General features: G+C 35.6%; 1 protein-coding gene across 1 annotated transcript in view; it reads right to left on the bottom strand.

Annotated features, from left to right (window-relative positions):
• LOC132543628 (uncharacterized) overlaps positions 1 to 23,739 on the bottom strand; it is a 69,651-nt gene extending 45,912 nt beyond the window's left edge. The window contains exons 1-14 of the mRNA XM_060207145.1: positions 23,560 to 23,739; positions 22,186 to 22,280; positions 19,783 to 19,830; positions 16,474 to 16,593; positions 15,943 to 15,998; positions 13,725 to 13,883; positions 12,452 to 13,262; positions 10,875 to 10,988; positions 9,271 to 9,345; positions 7,268 to 7,279; positions 3,778 to 3,829; positions 3,333 to 3,443; positions 2,858 to 3,046; positions 667 to 801 (exon numbers count right to left, since the gene is read on the bottom strand). Of these exons, the coding sequence (XP_060063128.1) occupies positions 667 to 801; positions 2,858 to 3,046; positions 3,333 to 3,443; positions 3,778 to 3,829; positions 7,268 to 7,279; positions 9,271 to 9,345; positions 10,875 to 10,988; positions 12,452 to 13,262; positions 13,725 to 13,883; positions 15,943 to 15,998; positions 16,474 to 16,593; positions 19,783 to 19,830; positions 22,186 to 22,280; positions 23,560 to 23,739 (2,157 nt within the window). The remainder of the gene's footprint in view (positions 1 to 666; positions 802 to 2,857; positions 3,047 to 3,332; positions 3,444 to 3,777; positions 3,830 to 7,267; positions 7,280 to 9,270; positions 9,346 to 10,874; positions 10,989 to 12,451; positions 13,263 to 13,724; positions 13,884 to 15,942; positions 15,999 to 16,473; positions 16,594 to 19,782; positions 19,831 to 22,185; positions 22,281 to 23,559) is intronic.
• Positions 23,740 to 24,391: the final 652 nt, after the last annotated feature.

Raw genomic sequence — 24,391 nt, 5'->3', positions numbered from 1 at the left:
AGAGTTTGTTTTCATCATGTTCTACATCTAGTTATAGAAAGAACAAGCTTATTCATTACTATAAACCAACAACTATTTATTTGCAGGCAATTTATTTTTGGGATGTTCAGGCATCCCTTAAATTAATCGCTCCAAACATGTTAAATTGATAACTACCAAAATAATCAAAGATTGTTACATTAACCAAAATACATCCTTGTTAAATAGTCTTGGAGAGTAAGATTCAGTGACTGGAAGTCACAGATAACAGATCACAGAATATATTTCATCATCTGATCATTGATTTTAATCACTGTCATATCTTAACTGATGAATAGTTATCAATATGTTAACACTGAATATATTGTTATTCTTGAAACCAATGTTTATTGCAACTTTGAATCTGTTACTAGATTGGTATTTGTGTTTTCTATCTTTTAATACACTGAAGAAATCTTTTAAAGGTGCTACAATGTAGTACATAACCTCTAAATGAACAATCTTACATACAAAATTACACTTAATCTCTGATGCATTTCTGAGACTTTGGACTAAGTTAATCGTCCTTGTAATTTTGGAATCAATTAATTGTAGATTGTTTCTCTTTATCTGTTCATCACTGGTAATATTCAGTATTATAAACAAAAGCACATGATGTTAACATTCTACATATACTGCTATACTTACCACTTGACTTTCTTCATTTCCCCCTCCATAAGTAACCAGGACACGCAAGTAAGAATTGCCACAAAGAAGCTTCTTGGTCAAATCATACAACATCTGGGCACTCTTCCAGAAAGGCACCATCACAATGGCGTATGGCTGAAGAAACATAATAGTACAGTACAATCCATCTTTGTGAGAAGCTGTATACCACTTATCATGTATGGCTTCATCGATTCCACGGGGAAGAATATATAATCATCATATCAATATTCAAAGTTTGAAATCATCATTCAGTCAGTTTTGCTCTACTGATATCTTGTCATTCAGTCAGTTTTGCTCTAGTGATATCTTGTCATTCAGTCAGTTTTGCTCTACTGATATCTTGTCATTCAGTCAGTTTTGCTCTAGTGATATCTTGTCATTCAGTCAGTTTTGCTCTACTGATATCTTGTCATTCAGTCAGTTTTACTCTAGTGATATCTTGTCATTCAGTCAGCTTTGCTCTAGTGATATCTTGTCATTCAGTCAGCTTTGCTCTAGGGATATCTTGTCATTCAGTCAGTTTTGCTCTAGTGATATCTTGTCATTCAGTCAGCTTTGCTCTAGTGATATCTTGTCATTCAGTCAGTTTTGCTCTAGTGATACCTTGTCATTCAGCTTTGCTCTAGTGATATCTTGTCATTCAGTCAGTTTTGCTCTAGTGATATCTTGTCATTCAGTCAGCTTTGCTCTAGTGATATCTTGTCATTCAGTCAGCTTTGCTCTAGTGATATCTTGTCATTCAGTCAGCTTTGCTCTAGTGATATCTTGTCATTCAGTCAGTTTTGCTCTAGTGATATCTTGTCATTCAGTCAGTTTTGCTCTAGTGATATCTTGTCATTCAGTCAGTTTTGCTCTAGTGATATCTTGTCATTCAGTTTTGCTCTAGTGATATCTTGTCATTCAGTTTTGCTCTAGCGATATCTTGTCATTCAGTCAGCTTTGCTCTAGTGATATCTTGTCATTCAGTCAGTTTTGCTCTAGTGATATCTTGTCATTCAGTCAGCTTTGCTCTAGTGATATCTTGTCATTCAGTCAGTTTTGCTCTAGTGATATCTTGTCATTCAGTCAGTTTTGCTCTAGTGAGATCTTGTCATTCAGTCAGTTTTGCTCTAGTGATATCTTGTCATTCAGTTTTGCTCTAGCGATATCTTGTCATTCAGTCAGTTTTGCTCTAGTGATATCTTGTCATTCAGTCAGTTTTGCTCTAGTGATACCTTGTCATTCAGCTTTGCTCTAGTGATATCTTGTCATTCAGTTTTGCTCTAGCGATATCTTGTCATTCAGTCAGCTTTGCTCTAGTGATATCTTGTCATTCAGTCAGTTTTGCTCTAGTGATATCTTGTCATTCAATCAGCTTTGCTCTAGTGATATCTTGTCATTCAGTCAGTTTTGCTCTAGTGATATCTTGTCATTCAGTCAGTTTTGCTCTAGTGAGATCTTGTCATTCAGTCAGTTTTGCTCTAGTGATATCTTGTCATTCAGTCAGTTTTGCTCTAGCGATATCTTGTCATTCAGTCAGTTTTGCTCTAGCGATATCCTGTCATTCAGTCAGTTTTGCTCTAGCGATATCTTGTCATTCAGTCAGTTTTGCTCTAGCGATATCTTGTCATTCAGTCAGTTTTGCTCTAGTGATATCTTGTCATTCAGTCAGTTTTGCTCTAGTGATATCTTGTCATTCAGTCAGTTTTGCTCTAGTGATATCTTGTCATTCAGTTTTGCTCTAGTGATATCTTGTCATTCAGCTTTGCTCGAGCGATATCTTGTCATTCAGTCAGTTTTGCTCTAGGGATATCTTGTCATTCAGTCAGTTTTGCTCTAGGGATATCTTGTCATTCAGCTTTGCTCTAGTGATATCTTGTCATTCAGTTTTCCTCTAGCGATATCTTGTCATTCAGTCAGTTTTGCTCTAGTGATATCTTGTCATTCAGTCAGTTTTGCTCTAGTGATATCTTGTTAATTTCCATTGTCATATTTATCCAGTGATTAGACCATGCCTTGTCTTAAGCCTGACCCTGTCTGGTGCCATTCAGAAAAAATTACCAAAAACAATTATGCTGTTGTTTTACAATAAACCCTCCCTTGACTTTTAAGTCATTGTGTTGGTTTCCTGACTCCATGACCTTAGTACAGGATAAATATGGTATGTTTCGTAGTCTGTTTCAGCACTCACCCCATTACCAGCTGGTATATCCTTGTAGTTTGCCTGCTTCAGGAGGTCTGTTAGGAGTGGGGCGAGGTAGGCAAACGTTTTTCCTGACCCACTAGGTGATATGCCTACCACGTTGCGACCTCTCAGGAGTGCTGGCCAGGCATAACACTGAATAAACTTTGGTGCAATTATGCCATAATTATCAAGACCCTGAAATATCACAATGTGCATACTAACAGCTTGACAATTTCTCATGGGATTAAATTACTTATATCAACAAAAATAAATAAACTTCATTTATTTTACAACAATTCCTAAACAAGTTTTTCCAACTTATATTAATCACTCTAGTTGACCATACACTGCAGGAATCAAACCCTGGACGGCCAGGTGTGTTACCACTGCACCAACCTATATGTCAACATGATGAAGAAACTACAAGAAGCAGTAGATAGTTTTGTTATCTAAGGAATCATGTACGTATTGAGAGACATACCTCTCGGACGATGGGATCAAGAGGTGCATCGTGGATGTTGTAGATAGGCTTGAGCGGGTCTTCACTGTGCACCAACACTCCATCTCTATTCAGATTAGGTCCACCTTGTGGCTGCTGACATAAAAAAATATTTTACAGGTAACAATCTAAACTTTGCATCATAACAATATTTATCATCAGTGAAATGGCAAGAACTGATATAAAATGAGGCATTAGAAGTAAAACAGACAAAGAAATACCTCACTGATGCAAATGCTTCATAGAAAACAAACTTTCTCTTGATATTCAGCCCAGGTTAAAATACTAGCTCCTTCTTACAGAATCTGCTTGTTACAATTTCTCTAAAGCTCAATCAAAGAGGCATTAATCTTTCAAGACAGAGGTCTGAAATTCAAAACCATTAGGGAAGCATTGAAAATTTCAATTTTCAGATAACAGCACTAACCTTCTTTCCAAGTGAGCTTGCACCTAACCCAGCACACAGCTTGTCCAATAACCTACAACAATGGGGGTGTTAAAAATGATCAACTTCTTCAGGAGTAAAACTGGTTATTCAACCTCATTCTGCTTTAGCTGGTGACTCTTTTGTACATACAGTTAAACCTGTCTATAATGGCCACTCCAGGACACAGTGGAGAGTGGCCTATAAAAGCAGGTGCCCTTTACAGCAGGTTTGACAGCATATAGGTATTCTCATAAAATCATAACAGCCGAGATACAAAATAAGGAGTCACAGTAACTTGTACTGTCTGTGGAATTTAAATCCTTCTATTTCTTACAACAATTATACTTCCAAATTCTGGTGATATACCCATTTTAAACGACAAATCATTATCAAATTTTCAAATCATGTACTAATTTTCAATTACAACTCAATTAAAAATTTTATACTTATGCAAATGTAAAATTGACCCTTACCATGATAATTCATCTTTGTTCTTACTGTTTCATGATTTAACAGCACACCACAATAAATATATGAATAAAAATATAATTTTAAACCTCTACGTCTACTTTCTACAAAATTAGTGCAATTCAACAGAACATACAAAAATATCAGAAATAAGACCAAAAAAATTTAATCAAAATGAAAAGCTTGTGCATTGATACATGTAGTGTGGACAATGAAGTGAATTATGGTATCAGGTGTTGTGTACTGAACCGTATCTGAAACAGCTATGGTCTCATCTGAATTGTTCACTCTAAGGAACAATATCAGTTAATGGATGCATGGTATATATTGAGGATTTTTAGAAGTTTCCATTTCATTTGACATCTATGATACAAGCTCAAGATTATTCATTTTACAGAGCATATGGTGAGGTCATATGAGAAATTCGTCATGATTTTCACACGTAACTTAAATAATTTTGCAAACATCTCTAAACAAGATAACACATAGTGTGACAGTATCCCCAACACACCACTGTTTAAAAGAAAGACACATTATCATATATATATTGATCTTAAAACAAGCTTAATTCTATTCATTATTTTTCATTGTTACATACAAAGTATTGAAATGGAGAACTTCTACTAGAGTACTAACTTGATGTCTGTAAAAAGTTTTGAGAACCAGGTAATTACATTGAACAGTTTAAGAGAACTGGTCTGAAAAGAAAAACTGAACTTTGTGATATGGCATATCTGGTTCGCTGGTAACAGGGACAGTGTTTACCGGCAAATGGAGAACTTCTCCATAGCAAAAGATGCTATGAGTTTAATAAGTGTAAAAAGTTTTGAGCGATTATCTTTAGAGTAATGGTTCAGAAAAAACTGGAATTTGTGATGAGGGTTATCTGTTTCCATGGTAACAAAAAAAATTTAACTAGGGCACTAACCTATTATATATGCAGAAAGTTTTTGGGAGTTGAGTGGAATGGTTTTGAAGTTGTAGTCCGGTAAGGAAAGTTAGCATTAACTTTGTGTTTTTTTACTATATTTCCATGGTAACAGAAAAAAAATTAACTGGGGCACTAACATAATATATGCAGAGAGTTTTGTGAAGTTGAGTTGACCAGTTTTAAAGTTATAGCCCTGAAAAGCCTTCGGATGGACACATGCACACATGGACAGACACACGCACACGCACACACAGATGGAGTCCAAATTAATATCTCCTGCAAACACATTTTGTGTGGGATAAAAACACATTTTGAGAGAATTACATGAACAGCTGGCACTCCTACATCTGTGTCTTATAGTGATGTCACTATGAATTTAACATCATTAATCTGTGATTACAGAGATCACAATTGAAACCATGGAAACCTTTAGCCAACCACAGTTCTACTAGGTGTCATTACAAATGGTCAAAATAAGATTTATGAAATGAGATAGCTATGTGATAGATACATGTATATGTACATTGGCCTGAAGGTTAAATTTGAAAAAAATTATAATGAATGCTAATTTACTGTTGTCTGGTCTGTATACAAGTACTGATAGATCAGTAGATATCAAAACTGCTTAGAAGTGTAATATCTCCATATTACTAAAAGAAAACACACAATATCATCATATGGCAGTTATTTGTGGTAATCAAAAGTTTTCTTTTCCAAAATACTAAATTTAAAGATCAGATTTTTTTTTCAGTGAAAAAATGGATAACATGCAACAGCCCGGAGTATCCTCCAGACCAATATGGCAGTGAAGTTTGGTAGAAAAATTAAGTGATGTTTGGTATGAAGAATTAACAAAAGGACGTTTGATATGAAAACTTACCCAGTAAGTAAGGTGTGATTAACAAAAACCTCTTGACTGTTAAGTATTCAACAGCAAGGGCATGTGACCTCAATATACAGCACAATGCTATGTGTCTGAGAAAAGGTGACATACATAGAACAAATCACGGTCAAATCTGATCAACTTTGGAAGGGTTTGTGATATGAAAGCAACTTATTTAAAGCTGTCAAAAACACTTGTTTTGTACGGTCAGTGGATTCCTCCATCTACAGACAGGATCAATACTCTAATGTTAAAAAGAGTTTATTTTTTTGTAAGTTTTTATAAATATCCATTTCTTCCGTCAAGGAAATGGTGTTAATGATGGACTCTTGACGACAGTTTACTATCAAGTTAATGAACAAAAGTTTAAAGTCAGCTGTCCAATTGCCAGGACATATTTTCTTCGCAATAGCACTCATATACTGCAGACAGTAAGATATATAAATCATAAAACATATTTGAAATTCAATCAATCAATGGACCCAGAGAAATGAATAACAAGGTTAGAGCACGCCCAATGTTGAATAGAAAATCAGTTCAGACAAAAAAAATGTTAAAGGCAAAAACAATGTCTGATATCACAGATTTAAATTCAATTCTACTGATATTAATTAGCTCTAGTTTTAATTCCTGTTTTTATTCACAATGTTATCCAATAACAAGCACACATTATTTTACAATCAACAATTGCCAAGTTCACTGGCAGCAGCCATTGCAGAATGCTTACTGATCGTATATACCAACCTGGAGGGGTGTGGGATGTATACTTTTGGATTTACAGAAGCTTAAAACTTAACCCAAACCTTATCAGCAACAATTGATGTAATGAATGTTAAGTTCAAAACAAGCAAAACAAGGTAAATTTCACAAAAAATATCCTAAATACTTGCATTAAAATTAATGTAACCTCAATCTTAAACCAATAATGATTGTTGAAGCCAAATAGAAGGGGTGTGGGATGTATACTTATGGGCTTACATATAAGCCTTTTAAAAACTTACTTCAAAATTTTAAAAAATGCAAATAGCCAGGATAATGCTGTTTGCAATAACAGCTCTATTCAAATGTGTCGGTAACAATTGTGATCACAATGATGATGACAGAAACACTTAATAGTAGATCCAGCTCAGATGTGACAAAGCGTATGCTGGGTATAGTAGGAAGTTAATGTAAGGTTTTCTAATCAAACACGATATAGTTTTTCTTACCTTTGGCCTGCACTTTTAATGTTGAGTAAAACATACAAATAAAAAAAAAATTAAACAAATTGGTTTAAAACTGAAAAAAAATAATCTATTGAAGCTTATATTTATGTATATAATGCAGATACAAGTACAGTAAAACTTCGATGAGTCAAACTTCGATGATTCGAATTTCTCGATGTTTCAAATTTTTTGCAGAGTCCCGATTTTCGCCTCTATATAATACTACTAATTTCACATTTATGATTCGAACTTTTATGAATCGAAGTTCTCGCTGTTTCAAACTTTTTTCCCGGTCCCATGGTTAAGAAACCATTAGAAATCACAACACATGAATCGAAGTCAAAAAATTTACCTGTACGAGAAAACTTGAATGTCCCATGGCAGTTTTCACACCTCGGCGGAAGCGTGAACAATGGCCAGGCCAAGGCTAAGACACAAAGTGACAATAATCACTGACCATGTCTGATTGTCTACACAAGCTGTATTCTCAAGTCATTAACCGTTAAGTGGTGTGATTATGGCGCGACTGTTTGTTTGTTGAGATTAGTGGGTTTTTTTCAGGACATCGTTTCATTTCACTACCGGACATTATTAGTGATATAAGATATAATTTGTTGTTCATTCTTTGTTTAATTTGAATTTGAAGAAAATATTGCATTGTGGTGCTAAAATATGTAATGTATATTGTGCTTGCATTCTTACATGTGTGTTACGTATGGATGTTGTTCCGTCCTTTTCAAAATCAGTACGATTCACATACCGTAAGTGAACCAAATTCTCATCTCCGATACAACCATGCTGCCCTGTGTATGAATGACTCGATGAAAGTGGTATGTTGCATTGTTATTCGTTGTTATTTGATGTCTCGTGTCTTTATAATAAACATGTTAAAATTCATATGAATTCTTTTCCTTCCTCCGATATTCTGTGACAAAGTTGCGTTCGAACAGACATTTGATAGATTATGCAAGCAATCAACACGAGATATTGATAAGGGACTCTGCATATAACACAAACGGACACAATACACATCTTTTACAGGTGTATTTTTTGTGGTTGGATGGTCACCATTCATGAGTCAAAGTCCCGATGTATCGAAGTTTTCTCGACGGTCCCTTGAACTTTGACACATCGAAGTTTTACTGTATATACCAGGAAATTAAGATGTATGTGACCCTTGGTTCATGTGCTCTGTAGGATTACCTTTTAAAAAGGTATGAAACAAAACTTTTTCTTGTTGAAGAAATAAGAACAAAAACCATTAACATTAACATGGTATTAGAGAAACTGACACCTCAGGGACAAGAACAAAAAATTGCACCAAACTAAGTAGCTGGTAATTCACATCTCCCTGTTGCTAAATTAGCAACATAAAGGTATTTTTTGTGTTCACTAATATCTTAAACTGAAATTAAATGATTCATGCACATTATGAAATATGTATTTAAAAAGAAAATTTCAGATAATAAAACAAAACAGGTATGAAACAAAAAACATTTAAATATATAGATAGAAAACTAGGAAAGTCATACATGTCATACATGAGTGGACAAATCAAATCAAATTCACAAAAGGAATTCAATAATTTTATATGAAAGAAGCATTTAAGATTATGTCATATCAAACCATTAGCCAAGCATAATACCAGGTTATTTTATTATGATATCGTAAGAGTATTTATACATTATTGATGCAAATATATATTAAATTATTTATATCTATTAGAAAAATTCTTTTAATTTCTCAATAAGGTGAGAAAACTGTTTCAACTGCACTATACCACTGCTTGATCCTTCTAGGAAACAGCATCGATGCCAGCAGCCAAAGGTGTGGAAATCTTTCACAGGTGAGTCAGAAAAAATCAAAGTTGACCACAAGAAATGCTAAAATGATCTGAACTAACTCCATAATTCAATTGGTATAGTACATTTTCAATGTTGGATCTTTTGAAAAGGACATCCATGACCCTATCCCACTCTATATTACACTGTATTGGTTGTACTCACTTTTTACCGGTGAGGCGGCCTAGCATTTGTGTTTTCTTGACCTGAGTCTCTGCTTTAGCTTCACTGTCTCTGAATCTGAAATCACCCATTAATAATTTGATTACAGATCATCTTCACTATCATTTTTTCAAGTAAGAATTTCTTTTAAGGAGTGATGATTCTATATATCACCTGCCATGATAACACACTTATATTTCACACAATATGCATTGGAAATAGAACAAGGATTCTGAAAAATAACGTTGAAAATGCTTGATGTCCACAACAACCTGATAGCAGGTGTAAATATAAACAAGACATCTCAGGGGGATCTTCGATGACAAAATCAATCATCTTCACTGATTCTATGTAATACTAATATTTACTTTCTTCTTCAAAAAATGTTGTATTTAAAGCAATGTCATATGATAAATATATTTTAATTTATTAAATAAATTTGGATAAATTTTGATATATTTATTTTGATGTTTGACATTGTCATTCCAAATTTTAAAATGTTGTCCAATCTAACAACTAGAAATGTGTAAAATAAAAACAATAATTTCCAGAAGGCACAAGGCAGCCTTTCTGAGTATTTGATAAACTTTAATATTCAATGAAGCTGAAAGTGTGATTGCCAAAGCTAGGATATTGTCAGAATATACTGTATTTTCTCGGTTATAAGCAGCACCAGTAAATTAGCCCAAGAGCTGATTTTTACCAATTTTTTTAATTGGATCCACATATAAGCTGCACCTAAATATAAGCTGCACCCTTTCTTACGAAGTGTTAACCATCACGTTGATCAAAGTTTGTTGATATAACAGACAATGGATGACATTTATCGAGATCGTCCGTGAAAGTTAAGTATACACAAGTTATCCTAGATTTCATCGATGTATTTCTAAAAAATGTAAAACAGCCAATACTGAACTCATTTGGCTTGGGTGCATTCAGAGATTGTCTATACACAGATATAGAGCCTTACGTTACATAAGGATTCCTAAACAATCTCTTCATCAGTGTTTGTACTGTTCAATATTAACAAAGGCAATTGCTTGCTGACCAAATTCTTCTAGTCCCACATCATTTCTTCTTGTAAATTACACAAAGCCATTCATATCGTTAAAAAGCATGGTGGTTGTTCTAGAATTTGACCTAATGATCCCAGGTTGCAATAGGCTATTGTAAACTTCTGCTTTGGCTTCGAAGTAACTGTGAAAGTCTAGAAGATATTATTGTGATTCATATTAAAAGGTATGATCAATTAGATTTACGAGAATGTTATATCTATTTCAATCTTCAAACCATTCTCTATACATTTGCAAATGATGGTTCCAGAAGATCTGTCTTAGTCACAGACACATAAAGGCAGGTTCTCGTAAAAACAAAACTCAGAATCGTCTCATAATGTTGCACTGGTATACTTTCTTTCACATATAAGCCATATGCCCACCTCACTTGGAAAAAAGGTGTGCCTTATAATCCAGAAAATACAGTATGACAAAAGTGATCCCTCCAGTAAATTAGATAAAGTGTAAACAAACATTAAATTTCCAATTTGAAGCTGGCAATATAGTGCTTCTATCAGAGGTATTCCCAGCCTAAATTGGACCAGCTCATACCTAACTGAGGGCTTCTCATTAAGAAATACACAACTCGACGGCTTCTTCAGGATTGATTTCTTCATATCGCCAACAACTTTATCGTCTTCTGATGAAGCTGAACCATTGCTTTTACTGAAAACAATGAGTCATATAGATTATAACTTCATTTAAATCTACATATTTTCATTTTAATGAGATAGCAAGATACACTAACCCACAAGATGTGGATATCTGGTGAGAGGTCTGTGCCCTTGAACTATCAGGATACACTTACCCACAAGATGTGGATATCTGGGGAGAGGTCTGTGCCCTTGAACTATCAGGATACACTTACCTAGAAGATGTGGATATCTGGGGAGAGGCCTGTGAATTTGAACTATCAGGATACACTTACCCACAAGATGTGGATATCTGGTGAGAGGTCTGTGCCCTTGAACTATCAGGATACACTTACCTAGAAGATGTGGATATCTGGGGAGAGGTCTGTGCCCTTGAACTATCAGGATACACTAACCTAGAAAATGTGGATATCTGGCGAGAGGCCTGTGCCCTTGAACTATCAGGATACACTAACCTAGAAGATGTGGATATCTGGGGAGAGGCCTGTGAATTTGAACTATCAGGATACACTTACCCACAAGATGTGGATATCTGGGGAGAGGTCTGTGCCCTTGAACTATCAGGATACACTAACCTAGAAAATGTGGATATCTGGTGAGAGGTCTGTGCCCTTGAACTATCAGGATACACTTACCTAGAAGATGTGGGTAATCTGGTGAGAGGTCTGTGCCCTTGAACTATCAGGATACACTTACCCACAAGATGTGGATATCTGGTGAGAGATCTGTGCCCTTGAACTATCAGGATACACTTATCTAGAAGATGTGGGTACCTGCGGAGAGGTCTGTGTCCTTGAACTATCAGGATACACTTACCCAAAAGATGTAGATATCTGGGACAAGGTCTTTGTCCTTGAACTTTCAGGATACACTTACCTAGAAGATGTAGATATCTGGTGAGAGGTCTGTGCCTTTGAACTATCAGGATACACTTACCCACAAGATGTGGATATCTGGTGAGAGGTCTGTGCCCTTGAACTATCAGGATACACTTACCTAGAAGATGTGGGTATCTAGGGAGAGGTCTGTGTCCTTGAACTATCAGGATACACTTACCCACAAGATGTAGATATCTGGGGAGAGGTCTGTGTCCTTGAACTAGCAGGATACACTAACCCACAAGATGTGGATATCTGGGGAGAGGCCTGTGCCCTTGAACTATCAGGATACACTAACCCACAAGATGTGGATATCTGGTGAGAGGTCTGTGCCCTTGAACTATCAGGATACACTTACCTAGAAGATGTGGATATCTGGGGAGAGGTCTGTGCCCTTGAACTATCAGGATACACTTACCTAGAAGATGTGGGTATCTAGGGAGAGGTCTGTGTCCTTGAACTATCAGGATACACTTACCCACAAGATGTGGATATCTGGTGAGAGGTGTGTGCCCTGGGACTATCAAAATACACTAACCTAGAAAATGTGGATATCTGGGGAGAGGTCTGTGCCTTTGAACTATCAGGATACACTAACCCACAAGATGTGGATATCTGGCGAGAGGTTTGTGCCCTTGAACTATCAGGATCACTTTCTGATGATCGCTTCGCTGATTTGGGAAGTCGTGCCCGTGTCAGTGGAAGACCAAGCTCACTATATATCATGTTGTTTGTAATGGTTTTATTGTCTTGTTTAGCAGGCCCATCACCATTAAGCACTGCAGCAGATTCTTTCTTTTCGGGAGACGATGCATACAACAGTTTACCTAACATAGAAGATGTAAAAGGTGTAGTTTGAGAAGAGCTAGGAGAAGTCCGTGACATGCTTTGTCTCTCAACACTCTTCTCCAGGGAAGACAAACCAATGGGTGACACAGAGGCTGCTGAGGACTGCAACATAGCAGGATTCAATGTCTGAATTCTATTTTTCTGGTGTATTGGCGATGAACTATAAATCATTTCTGAATCACTGTATATTGCAGTTTCATTCAATTTCTTTCTCTCTTTATACTTAGCAAGGGTGATAGGCTTCCTTCTATGATCAATCGCTCCCTTTTTATGATCACCACTGACCTCTAGAACATTCTCAGATGACATGTTTGAGAAGCTTTTTGTTATTTGTTCAGCCACTGAGTTATGTATTCCGCGATGCTTCATCTTCTCCACCACTGGCACAGTAGTATTGAGGGAATGTTTTTCTGGAGAGAAAACAGGTATCCTACCAGCTTCAGTATCACTACAGCAGCCAGACAAATGCTTCCTTGTCCTGTTTCTCCCAACAGCAGGAAGACTACTCTCCCATGTCTTTGAGTGCTTAAGCAGCTTCTGGATGACAGCTTCACCAGAATCTGAAATACAGTAAACTGTTGTTTATCTAGAGTATCAAATAGTATATTGCTGAACAAATAAAAGAACTTTCAGTGTAATTATTTAGCATTTTCAAATTTAAAGTAAATTAATCATTAAATTAAATATAATAGTAAAGTGTTAAATATCTTACTGGATAAGTATTTAAAATGCAATTGTTGCTAATTACAAATACCAAAATCAAACAGGAACAACTAGGGATCAAGAAAAGCATACACATGAAATTTGAGAAAGATCTATGCTGTAGTCTCCAAGAAATAGTAATAAAAGTCAAAATCTAAGATGGCCTTCTGTTGGCCATTTTGTTTTTCTGATCAATCCTAAAATCAGATGGGCACAACTAGGGACCAATGGGAACCTACATATGAATTCTTTTTTTTTAAATCCATTTATATTACAGAATGACACATCTAATTAGTCGTCAGCTTGCTTGGCTTACCTACCTGTTACAGTTTCATCTGGAAAGACCGTGGTGGCATACTTCAACGTGACAAACTCCTCATTCAGACAGATGTTTTGTTTGGGGGAGAAAAAGTATAGATCTGCATGGTGGATATTGTCCCTGTCTACATATCTGATGCGTACCTTTGTGCTATGGCTTTCTGTAACATTTTGACGAGAACAATTATACGTAGGTGACCAAATCAACAATTTGGCTTTTATTATCATTAAGTAAGACAATGGAAATAAATTTCATCTCATACATATTTTATCAGATGATTGATATATTTTTTTCAAATATCATGACACTGATAAATAGAATGTAGTGAAATTAGGTCTTAGCTCTATAAGATCTTATAACCAAAGGAGATTTGGTATACAATTATCTGAGATCATTGGAACTCTATTCTTTCCTCACCCCGTCTTCATTCTCTTTACCTCCAGTAGAATTTCCTATAGCCTACCTTTCTTGACATCAACCTGTATGCCAAGATACTGTTGGGTGGTCCAGTGGTACAATGATAATATACCTTTCACCTAGGAAACCCTGGTCTGATAACCTGATCGGATGTGAAAAGGTCAAAGTCACCTGCCCTACCATATGGATTTTTTCTGGGAACTCCAGTTACCTGCCACTAATAGTGAACCTACCACATCTTATCCCATCCTGAAACACCACCACCATCCCCTAAACCTCTGGTCATGCTGCAGTATTGTAACAAGCTCAAACTGACCATTACATTTCTGAAGGTCACAACATTCTTGACTGCCTCTTTTATTTTATCTGTTGCCTGTCAATGTGTATGTCCTAGCTCTTCATATGTTGGCCTTTAATCAATAAACATAGCCTCTCTTTACATCATATGCCTTTTATGGCAATGAAGGGGAATAATAACAAGAAGCCCACTGGCTTTAATGGTCATCTGACTATAAAGACCTATACATGAAAGAGGCCAAATAGGCCTAAAATAAATTGCTCGACAACACTACAGCTTACATAGAAGTCATTGACTGGTTCATAAAGACATTTTCTGAAAACTTTAAATCATATTTTTTATACATTCATTACACAAATGCCAATACTTTGGACATATTGCTTGTTGAAAAAAGCATGCTACAGGCCCAATATCAAGACCCTTGGCCTTTTAGTTATTGAGAAGAAGTTGGTTATGCATTTCAACAAATGACCCTATGACCTTAACAGTGGGTCAAGGTATTTAATTTTAACAACCTTGTTAGCTCATCATCTGTTTTTGCTACTGGCCCAATATCAGCACACTGGGCCTTTTGGTTATTGAGAAGAAGTTGTTTAAAGACTTCAACACATTTGACTCCTGTGACCTTAACAGTGAATTAAGGTTATTCATTTTAACGAACTTGGTAGCCCTTTATCCAATCATGCTACAGGCCCAATATCAGCACCTTGAGCCTTTTTGTTATGGAGAAGAAGTCATTTCAATATTACAACACATTTGACTCCTGTGATCTTGAAAGTGGGTCAAGGTCATTCATATTAATCAACTAGTAGCACTTCATCCATCATGCTACAGGCCCCATATCTGCACCCTGGGCCTTTTGGTTGTTGAGAAGAAGTTGTTTAAAGATTTCAACACATTTGACTCTCTGTGACCTTGAAAGCATGTCAGTGTCATTCATATTAACAGATTTGGTAGCCCTACCTCCAAGCATACTGCAGGCCTAATACCAGCACCCTGGGCATTTTGGTTATTAAGAAGAAGTTGTTTAAAAGATTAGCTGATTAGCTGGAGTTTATACATCAACTTTATATTACATGGTCAAACACATTGACATATGCATGAACAACATAAACATATGCTTCTCTATCAAATTTGAATAAAAATAGTCAATGACTTCTACCTTGGCATTATGAAGATTCTCAAAAAAATTCATTAGGAAACTTAAAGGAGGTTAAAAAGAATGATGAATAAAAAAGAAAAGGATAATGTGTGTAAAATTTAATTTAGACTTATTAAAAATATGACCTGGTTAAAACATTTTCAAAATGAATTTGAAAATAAAACAATAAAGTTATATAACCATATTAAGAACCAGTCCTGCCAAGAAAGTTTTATTAACACAGACAATTGTTGAGATGGACAGAGAGATATGAACAGCTGATTCCGGCATACTTCTTTGACTATTCTAATGAGACAAAAATGCTGACCTTGAACAGAAATTAAAAAAAAAAACATTTCTTACCTTTAATAACTTTGTTCATCAATGTCACTGCTGAGGTATCCCAGGTTTCAGACTTCCTGTAACAAAATCCATTACACAATCTACACAAAAGTTCTCAGCAAACACAATAGCATGAAAGAATATACTGAACAGATTTTCATTAAAATCGAAACCAGTTAGAAATGTATATGTGGTGTTTCAATGACTACAATCATCATAAAAATGTTAAATGAAAGATATATGCATTGAGGCACTTCGTGTACAAAATTGTTACGATATTGGCAGGATTTTTGGGCTCTATCATATTCCTATAAAAATAACATACTATACAAAAGTACTGTACATGATCCTTAGGTTACAGTGGAGGTGAATAGGTAATGTTCCATATGTATACATATTAAGTGGTAATCATATAATGATACATATAAGTCAATTTGGATATGCTGTGTCATACCCTTATGGCCTCCTTAACTTCCTACTTCAATTAGACTCTTACACATTGATGACCAGGTTTTACACAACACTCAATTAACATATATTAATTCCACTTACACTTGATTGACAGATAGGTGTTCTGTTTCTAGAGCAAGAGTAAGTGGCTTCACACCATACAGACAGAATTTCTTCACCAGGAACGGCACTGTCAGAAAGTCATCCGAGGCCTTTCGTAACCTGAAACACAGATCAGTTTTTCAGTATTCTAAAGATTGCTCGTCTTCCAGAGTTCAAACACACAGATTTATTATTTCATTTTCAATGGAAATTATCAAGTTTCCAATTATATCAAAATTATGAAATAAGAGCATGCTTATAAATCCTACAAGTCTTTATTGTTTTCATTGTTTAGTTACAATGTTACTGTGATACAACTACTAAATTACATAGTTGTACATACTGAGCTTAATGTTATTTACAACATTACTATTCTTCGCAGGTAGGTGTGTTATAACACTTCAGGTGTTCATATGCGTATTGAAATGACAAAAGTTCAACAACCCAAGTTCCAAAGGTTCGAAGTTTTATTTAACATAATTCACCAGGTATGGCTCCACGAGAATAACAACAGGATACGTTACAACTATAGTAAAACAGTGGACCGACGACCCGTCACACTGGTGTATAACTAAGTAATTCTCTTGGCGAAAGGTTCAAAAGTTCCTATAACATTTTAGGTTTCATATGGCCGAATGTGAGTAGCCGGAGACCGCAGGTTGGCGTCAGTAAAGGTTCTCCGAGCTGACTAACTCCGCAAGTCCCCAAGGCTGCTTTTATAATATCTGTGACATATGAATGTCAGCGATTGGTCAACTCCCCTGCCCACAACATTCCAGCGGGAGTCAGCATACCTGTTCTGCCCCAGGTCGGCTGACCTGTATCTATACAATCAAATTGTGTAAATTGAACTTAATGGATTTGTATTAATTGATATTTTGACCATCTTAGCATACCTGTTCTGCCCCAGGTCGGCTGACCTGTATCCATACAATCAAATTGTGTAAATTGAACTTAATTGATTTGTATTAATTGATACTTTGACCATCTTGAAATGGTACTCTATTTGGCTCTTGACCAACTGCCACGTACGTTCATTCTTTCTACCCATCTATTTTATTAGCCTGTGTTATCTCCATGGTCCATTATCGTCCAGTTAACCCATTACCCTAATGCACAATAGCAAGTCCCCAAGGCTGCTTTTATAATATCTGTGACATATGAATGTCAGCGATTGGTCAACTCCCCTGCCCACAACATTCCAGCGGGAGTCAGCATACCTGTTCTGCCCCAGGTCGGCTGACCTGTATCTATACAATCAAATTGTGTAAATTGAACTTAATTGATTTGTATTAATTGATACTTTGACCATCTTGAAATGGTACTCTATTTGGCTCTTGACCAACTGCCACGTAAGTTCATTCTTTCTACCCATCTATTTTATTAGCCTGTGTTATCTCCATGGTCCATTATCGTCCAGTTAACCCATTACCCTAATGCACAATACACACAGTATTAGCATTGTTTGCGCTACCACAGGAAAACATGATTATGTTGCACTAATATATATAATATAAAATTCATATCTTGAAATAGTAATGAAACAGGATCATGTAATGATCATGTAATCATTACGTAATAAGGCCATTGTGTTACATTCCTCCCTTGCTGGGGCAGAGTAATTACCCTGTGGCAGTAGCCTTTCTCCTACCGGTCTTAAGGGAACGTCGCGGCGGACCAATCCTCTTGGTCTATTACGTCTGGGTAGTTGGGTATCGGTACTGACTGTAATGTCGGGCTTTTTCTTTTCCTCGAGTTCCTTCAGTTCGTGGTCAGAAGGTCTGACAACTGCAATAATTTTCTTCTTCTAATGTACAGGAAAGTTTTCTCGTGCCCGTTGAATAATAACTTCGTTGTCAGAGTTCATAATACAATGCACTTCTTTGTACAATATCCTTTCTGTTAATTCTCGATCCTGGTCGCTACGGCACCAAAAATCAATAGTAACATATAACACTTCAGGTGTTCATATGCGTATTGAAATGACAAAAGTTCAACAACCCAAGTTCCAAAGGTTCGAAGTTTTATTTAACATAATTCACCAGGTATGGCTCCACGAGAATAACAACAGGATACGTTACAACTATAGTAAAACAGTGGACCGACGACCCGTCACACTGGTGCATAACTAAGTAATTTTCTTGGCGAAAGGTTCGAAAGTTCCTATAACATTTTAGGTTTCATATGGCCGAATGTGAGTAGCCGGAGACCGCAGGTTGGCGTCAGTAAAGGTTCTCCGAGCTGACTAACTCCGCAAGTCCCCAAGGCTGCTTTTATAATATCTGTGACATATGAATGTCAGCGATTGGTCAACTCCCCTGCCCACAACATTCCAGCGGGAGTCAGCATACCTGTTCTGCCCCAGGTCGGCTGACCTGTATCTATACAATCAAATTGTGTAAATTGAACTTAATGGATTTGTATTAATTGATACTTTGACCATCTTGAAATGGTACTCTATTTGGCTCTTGACCAACTGCCATGTACGTTCATTCTTTCTACCCATCTATTTTATTAGCCTGTGTTATCTCCATGGTCCATTATCGTCCAGTTAACCCATTACCCTAATGCACAATACACACAGTATTAGCATTGTTTGCGCTACCACAGGAAAACATGATTATGTTGCACTAATATATATAATATAAAATTCATATCTTGAAATAGTAATGAAACAGGATCATGTAATGATCATGTAATCATTACGTAATAAGGCCATTGTGTTACAGTGTTGCATTTGAAAATGTTTCATTGAAATAGAAAATGTGTCTGATTTCACATGCTAGCAGTTTCATACTCCTCCAGTGAATTCAAGTCAATAAACTCAATATTGAGCACTGTAGCAACACAATATACCCACTGCACAAATAACATTACATGGTGCCAAATCTACATTTTGATTTAACAGCCATTACCATTACCCTGGTGAGACTGTTGCTCAATTTTTACTCAACTTAACACTTTTGAGTGATGTTCAGTTTGATATGAACTCAGATTTAATTAACTAACCATTTGAGTGGTATATACGGTAATCTGATATGAACTTAGATTTAATTAACTTATCATTTGAGTGGTGTATAATCTGATATGAACTTAGATTTAATTAACTTACCATTTGAGAGGTGTATAATCTGATATGAACTTAAGATTTAATTAACTTACCATTTGAGTGGTATACAATCTGATATGAACTTAGATTTAATTAACTTACCATTTGAGTGGTATACCATCAGATATGAACTGAGATTTAATTAACTTACCATTTGAGTGGTATACAATCTGATATGAACTTAGATTTAATTAACTTACCATTTGAGAGGTATATAATCTGATATTCCATAATCAAGGAAGAAGCACCTGAAAATACAATAAAAATCAATATACAATATAACAAGGGACAAATTCTAGATATCATAGAGGCTGATATGATCTCTATTGCTCTTAACAGACAAGAAAAAATCAGCATGGTGTCCAGATGAATAGAAACATTGATGGGGAATTACTGGATAAAAAATCATATCAATATATATAAATATATATTACTTACAATATTATCAGTATCCGCACAGATACTTTTAGAAGATCAAGATCTGGGACAAATTACAGGCCATAGATTGTCATGGTCACTATAACAGATTCACAAAACCTTGAAAAAATTATTTTCAGTAAGCAGATGTAACAATCTTAAATTAGACATGGAGATGGAAACCATCTCTGAGAGTACTGTTGTGGAACAAAGTCAATGGACAGACACAATTTTCTGTAGTTCATCTAATAGGGTACAATAACATGCCCTCAGTTTAAGACCTTGACCTTTGAAAGATCAAAGAAAGCAAATCATTGAACTCACCTTCTCAAAAAAGTTAACAAAAATGCAAAATATCATTTCGTAAGTAATTATTACTCTGTCTGCCTACAAAGTATTGAGGCTGGCACAACCTTCTGTAGTTCAATACAAGTGGGTAAAGAAAAATTTTAAATTCGTAAACTTGACCTTTGTGGGACAAACAAAAATTGGGTATGCAACACATTTTCTAATAGTGATTAACAAAAAGTTTTACTGATCAACTATTACTAGTAACAAAGAGGCACATGTATTTCAGATCAGGACATGTAAGGACAAATATAGGGGTCCCCTGAAAAACCATAAATATGAGAATTTGATATATTTTGTACAAACAAGAATTTGGTATGTGACACACATTCTAATAGTGGTTAACAAGCAGACAAATTGTCAACACTGTAAGTTTCATTGCTCTACTAAGAATGTTACTGGTCAAAAAGTATGTCAGAGGTCAAAACATAGGTCAAAGTGAGCAACTTTTTATACACCACATATCACCTCACCAAAGTGAATCCATATTCCAAGTGTAAAGATTCAGTTATCATAAGAGAGAACCAAGACAAACTTTATGTAGGTCAAAGGCCAAAATGTAGATCAGAGTGGCTGACTTTTGATAAACAAAGCACTTCAACAAGATGTGCCCATATTCCCAGTTTAACATTTCAGTGACTAGCAGTGTAGGTCAATATGTGAATGGCGTGGAATAAACTTTTTTTTGATGCAAGTCAAAGGTTAAAATATAGGTCAGGGTGACCTCCTTTTGTTACACCACCACTTCAAGGTGACTCCATACCCTAAGTTTGAAGTTCCAGGAACAAGCAGTACATATATAGGAGATTGTGCTCGTACAAGATAGCAGAAAAACAGACAGAAGGATGGACAATACAATGTAAAGCAGTAGTCCATGCCTGTTCCCAGTGGGGGACAAATAAAATACTGTAATTTCAAAACTGAAGATAACACTTTTGCATAATGTGTACCTGTTTTCATATGTTAATATGCGAAGTACAGAGGGATGATGGCCGCAGTGTTATCAAATAAATTTCACTTTGTATTCTATGATTCACATCTTGTGTATATCCTATTATTCAGGATCAATTTACATCTGTTCCCTGGTTATTGTCAACAATCACAATCACAAGCTAATTTTTTTTATCTGTTTCGGAATACTGTTAACTTTTAACACAAATTGCACAGGTGAACACCCTCGAAGATCATCTCAATGTTACAGAAATCTGTTCCCCACCCTGATAGTGAGTTTTCCAGACTATCAAAATCCAGATTATCGAGGGTCTACTGTAATCCCAAAATCACTTTCACCATCCCAATGTTAAACTGTTCTCAAGTTGCAGCCTAGAAAAACATTACATTTGCTTCCATGGTAACAGAAAAAATACCAAAACTGAAAAGTTTCAAAGAGATTGGTTGAACGGTTTTGAAACTCCAGCTTAGAAATGATCAGAGGGTGCATGTACAGGAAGACAGACAGAGCCCAATTTGTTTCAATGAGGATGAAAATTTTATCAATATATAAAGAAAAATGTTCTACTTGTGTAATATTATGAAATCTAAATATACATATTACTTACTCAAAGCCATATAAAGAGATGACTTAAAAATTGTTGTGCTTTTATGATTTGGGTTGTATTGGCCTGGGTGACACACTTCAGTCATCAGACAGACATTTAGCAAACTCTCTACTCCCAGTCATGAAAAGTATAACAGAACATTTGGTTTTTTATCTCACAGTGTTAAGGATTCAAAGCGTCCATGTGCTATGAGTGACACAAGTGAGATAACTCCCAACTGTGCCATGTTCACAAAATATTTTATTTGGTCACATCATCTGTAGCTGTAAATGTATCTACCTTCCTTCTGTACCACTTCTCCTCGAAAGTACTCCAGTCACCTTGACCCGGCACCAACGTCGATCCAACACCCGTCTTCCAATACAAATGTCACCCTGAAATAGATAATTAAAAACACTGCAGCTGAAAATTCCGTCAGGGCTTTCACAATATCACCACAAGGATACTTTACTGGAATTCTGGTGATATGGGATGAAATATTCGTTTTTTCATCACACCAAAAAAAAAAAAATCAGATTTCATGTTTCATAACAATAAACTAAAATAGAAAACAATCCCTTCTTATCATTACAAAATAACACTTTTTTCAGCACACAGTGACTCCTGTTTTGAGCTACTACCATATTTTCCGGGTTATAATTCACTCAGGTATACAAGCCGCAAGGCTAGTTTTAGGAATTTTTTTAATTTGCTCCACATATAAGCTGCACTGGAATATAAGCCCCATATTTCCTTACAAAATGGCGATCACCAATATTGATGTTTGATATACCGGTAACAGATAACGGATGACAGTTCTTAAGAAGTGGTAACCGTTATGCTGACCAAAGTTTGTTGATATAACAGACAAGTTTGCAAATGAATTATACACAAATAATCCTCTATCTTATTGATTTCAAAAAACAGAACATGGCAAATATCAAACTCTTTTGGCTTGAGTGCCTTCACAGATTGTCTATGCACAGATATAGGGCCTGACATAACATACAGTTTACTAAACGATCTCTCCATCAGTGTCTGTACTGTTTAATATCAATGAAGGCCCTTACATGCTTACCAAAGTCTTAGCCCTATACTTTTTCTTCTTGTAAGTTACATGTAGCCATTTACATTGTGAACAAGCATGGCAGTCATTTAAGAATTTGACCTATAACCTGATGACCTATCAATCCCAGGATGCAAAAGGTAATTGCCAACTTTTTTTTCCATCTTGCCATTTTTTTTTTCATCCACATATCTGCCACACTAGTTTATAAGCTGCACGCACAACTCATGAGGGGAAAAAGGTGCAGCTTATAATTCCTAAAATACTGTATGCTTCACTTGTCTAAAAAATGCTCCACAGGAAATTTGATGGCATGAGATGAAATATTCAGAAGACAAAACGACATGATCACAGAACTCTATTTAAATGACACTTTTAGTGACATGCTTCCCAAGGAGTTTTGCTCTTTAATATATATACACAAGTAATTTCCAGATTGAAAGGTCCAAGAATGCTTTGAAGCTAATTGAAACTGAAATCTACTATTAAGCTGTTTCGGAGCAACATCGTATCAATGCATGGACACAGATACTGATAGATAAGCACATCAGCTATATGTTGTGAAATGTTAATCAATAAAGTAAACAAGAACAGCTAAAATGACTCACCTCATAGGGTGTGTGACTTGGCAAATAAAGACTCTCTGTGTTGAAAAAATCATTCATAGATTTTTCGAGCAACTGAAATGCCAAATCATCTGACGACTCTGTCAAGTCTTTCACAACCTTGGCATAAAATAAACTCGGAGACTCCACATTGGTGATCTCAATGTCCACTAGATCACTCATGCTTTTCTTATATAAATGTAGTCCTACTAACCAAAGCTATTCATTGTCTGTAAAAAAAGAAGATAATTAAAACATCACTGCAGGAAGGTGACAAAATGACTAACTATTGTGTTATCTTCTTGTTTACTTTAAAATCATTCATTTTTATTAGAGACTTACTTTCATTGAATTCATGGTTATTCAAGTGCTAACAGAAATGTTTACTTTTGGAAAACCAAAAAATTGAAGCCCCATGAAAATAAAAATTTTCAGCATATGATAATAGAGTAACACAACTGTAACATTTAAATGTGAAACTGATGTCTAAAGATATCCAAAGTGAAAACTTGATCAAAATGAACATGTCTTAGCGTTCTATGTCTCCATAATCAATCATAAACCCCTTTGAAATGGTATCTTATTTTATTTTTTGAGGTGAATGATGTGAAATAATAAAATTATCCTATCAGTCTCTAAAATAGCAAATGGTAAGTGTGCAAAAATATAATCAATTCAACTTTATGTTAAATGGACCAGCCATGACCATCCTTCATTGTAATAGATAATTCAATGACTGAATTAACTAAATGGTCCAAAAAATATTTATATCTTGTCATAAGAAAACATGTTATTTTTATGAATTAAAAATTGCATTTCCATACTTCACTGGTCA

The sequence above is a fragment of the Ylistrum balloti genome, unplaced genomic scaffold, assembly GCF_031769215.1.
Source record: "Ylistrum balloti isolate Yb309-2 unplaced genomic scaffold, AGI_CSIRO_Ybal_v1 Utg369760, whole genome shotgun sequence".
Classification (NCBI taxonomy): domain Eukaryota; kingdom Metazoa; phylum Mollusca; class Bivalvia; order Pectinida; family Pectinidae; genus Ylistrum; species Ylistrum balloti.
The sequence above is the reverse complement of the archived record's forward strand: the minus strand, read 5'-3'. Positions and strand labels throughout refer to the sequence as shown.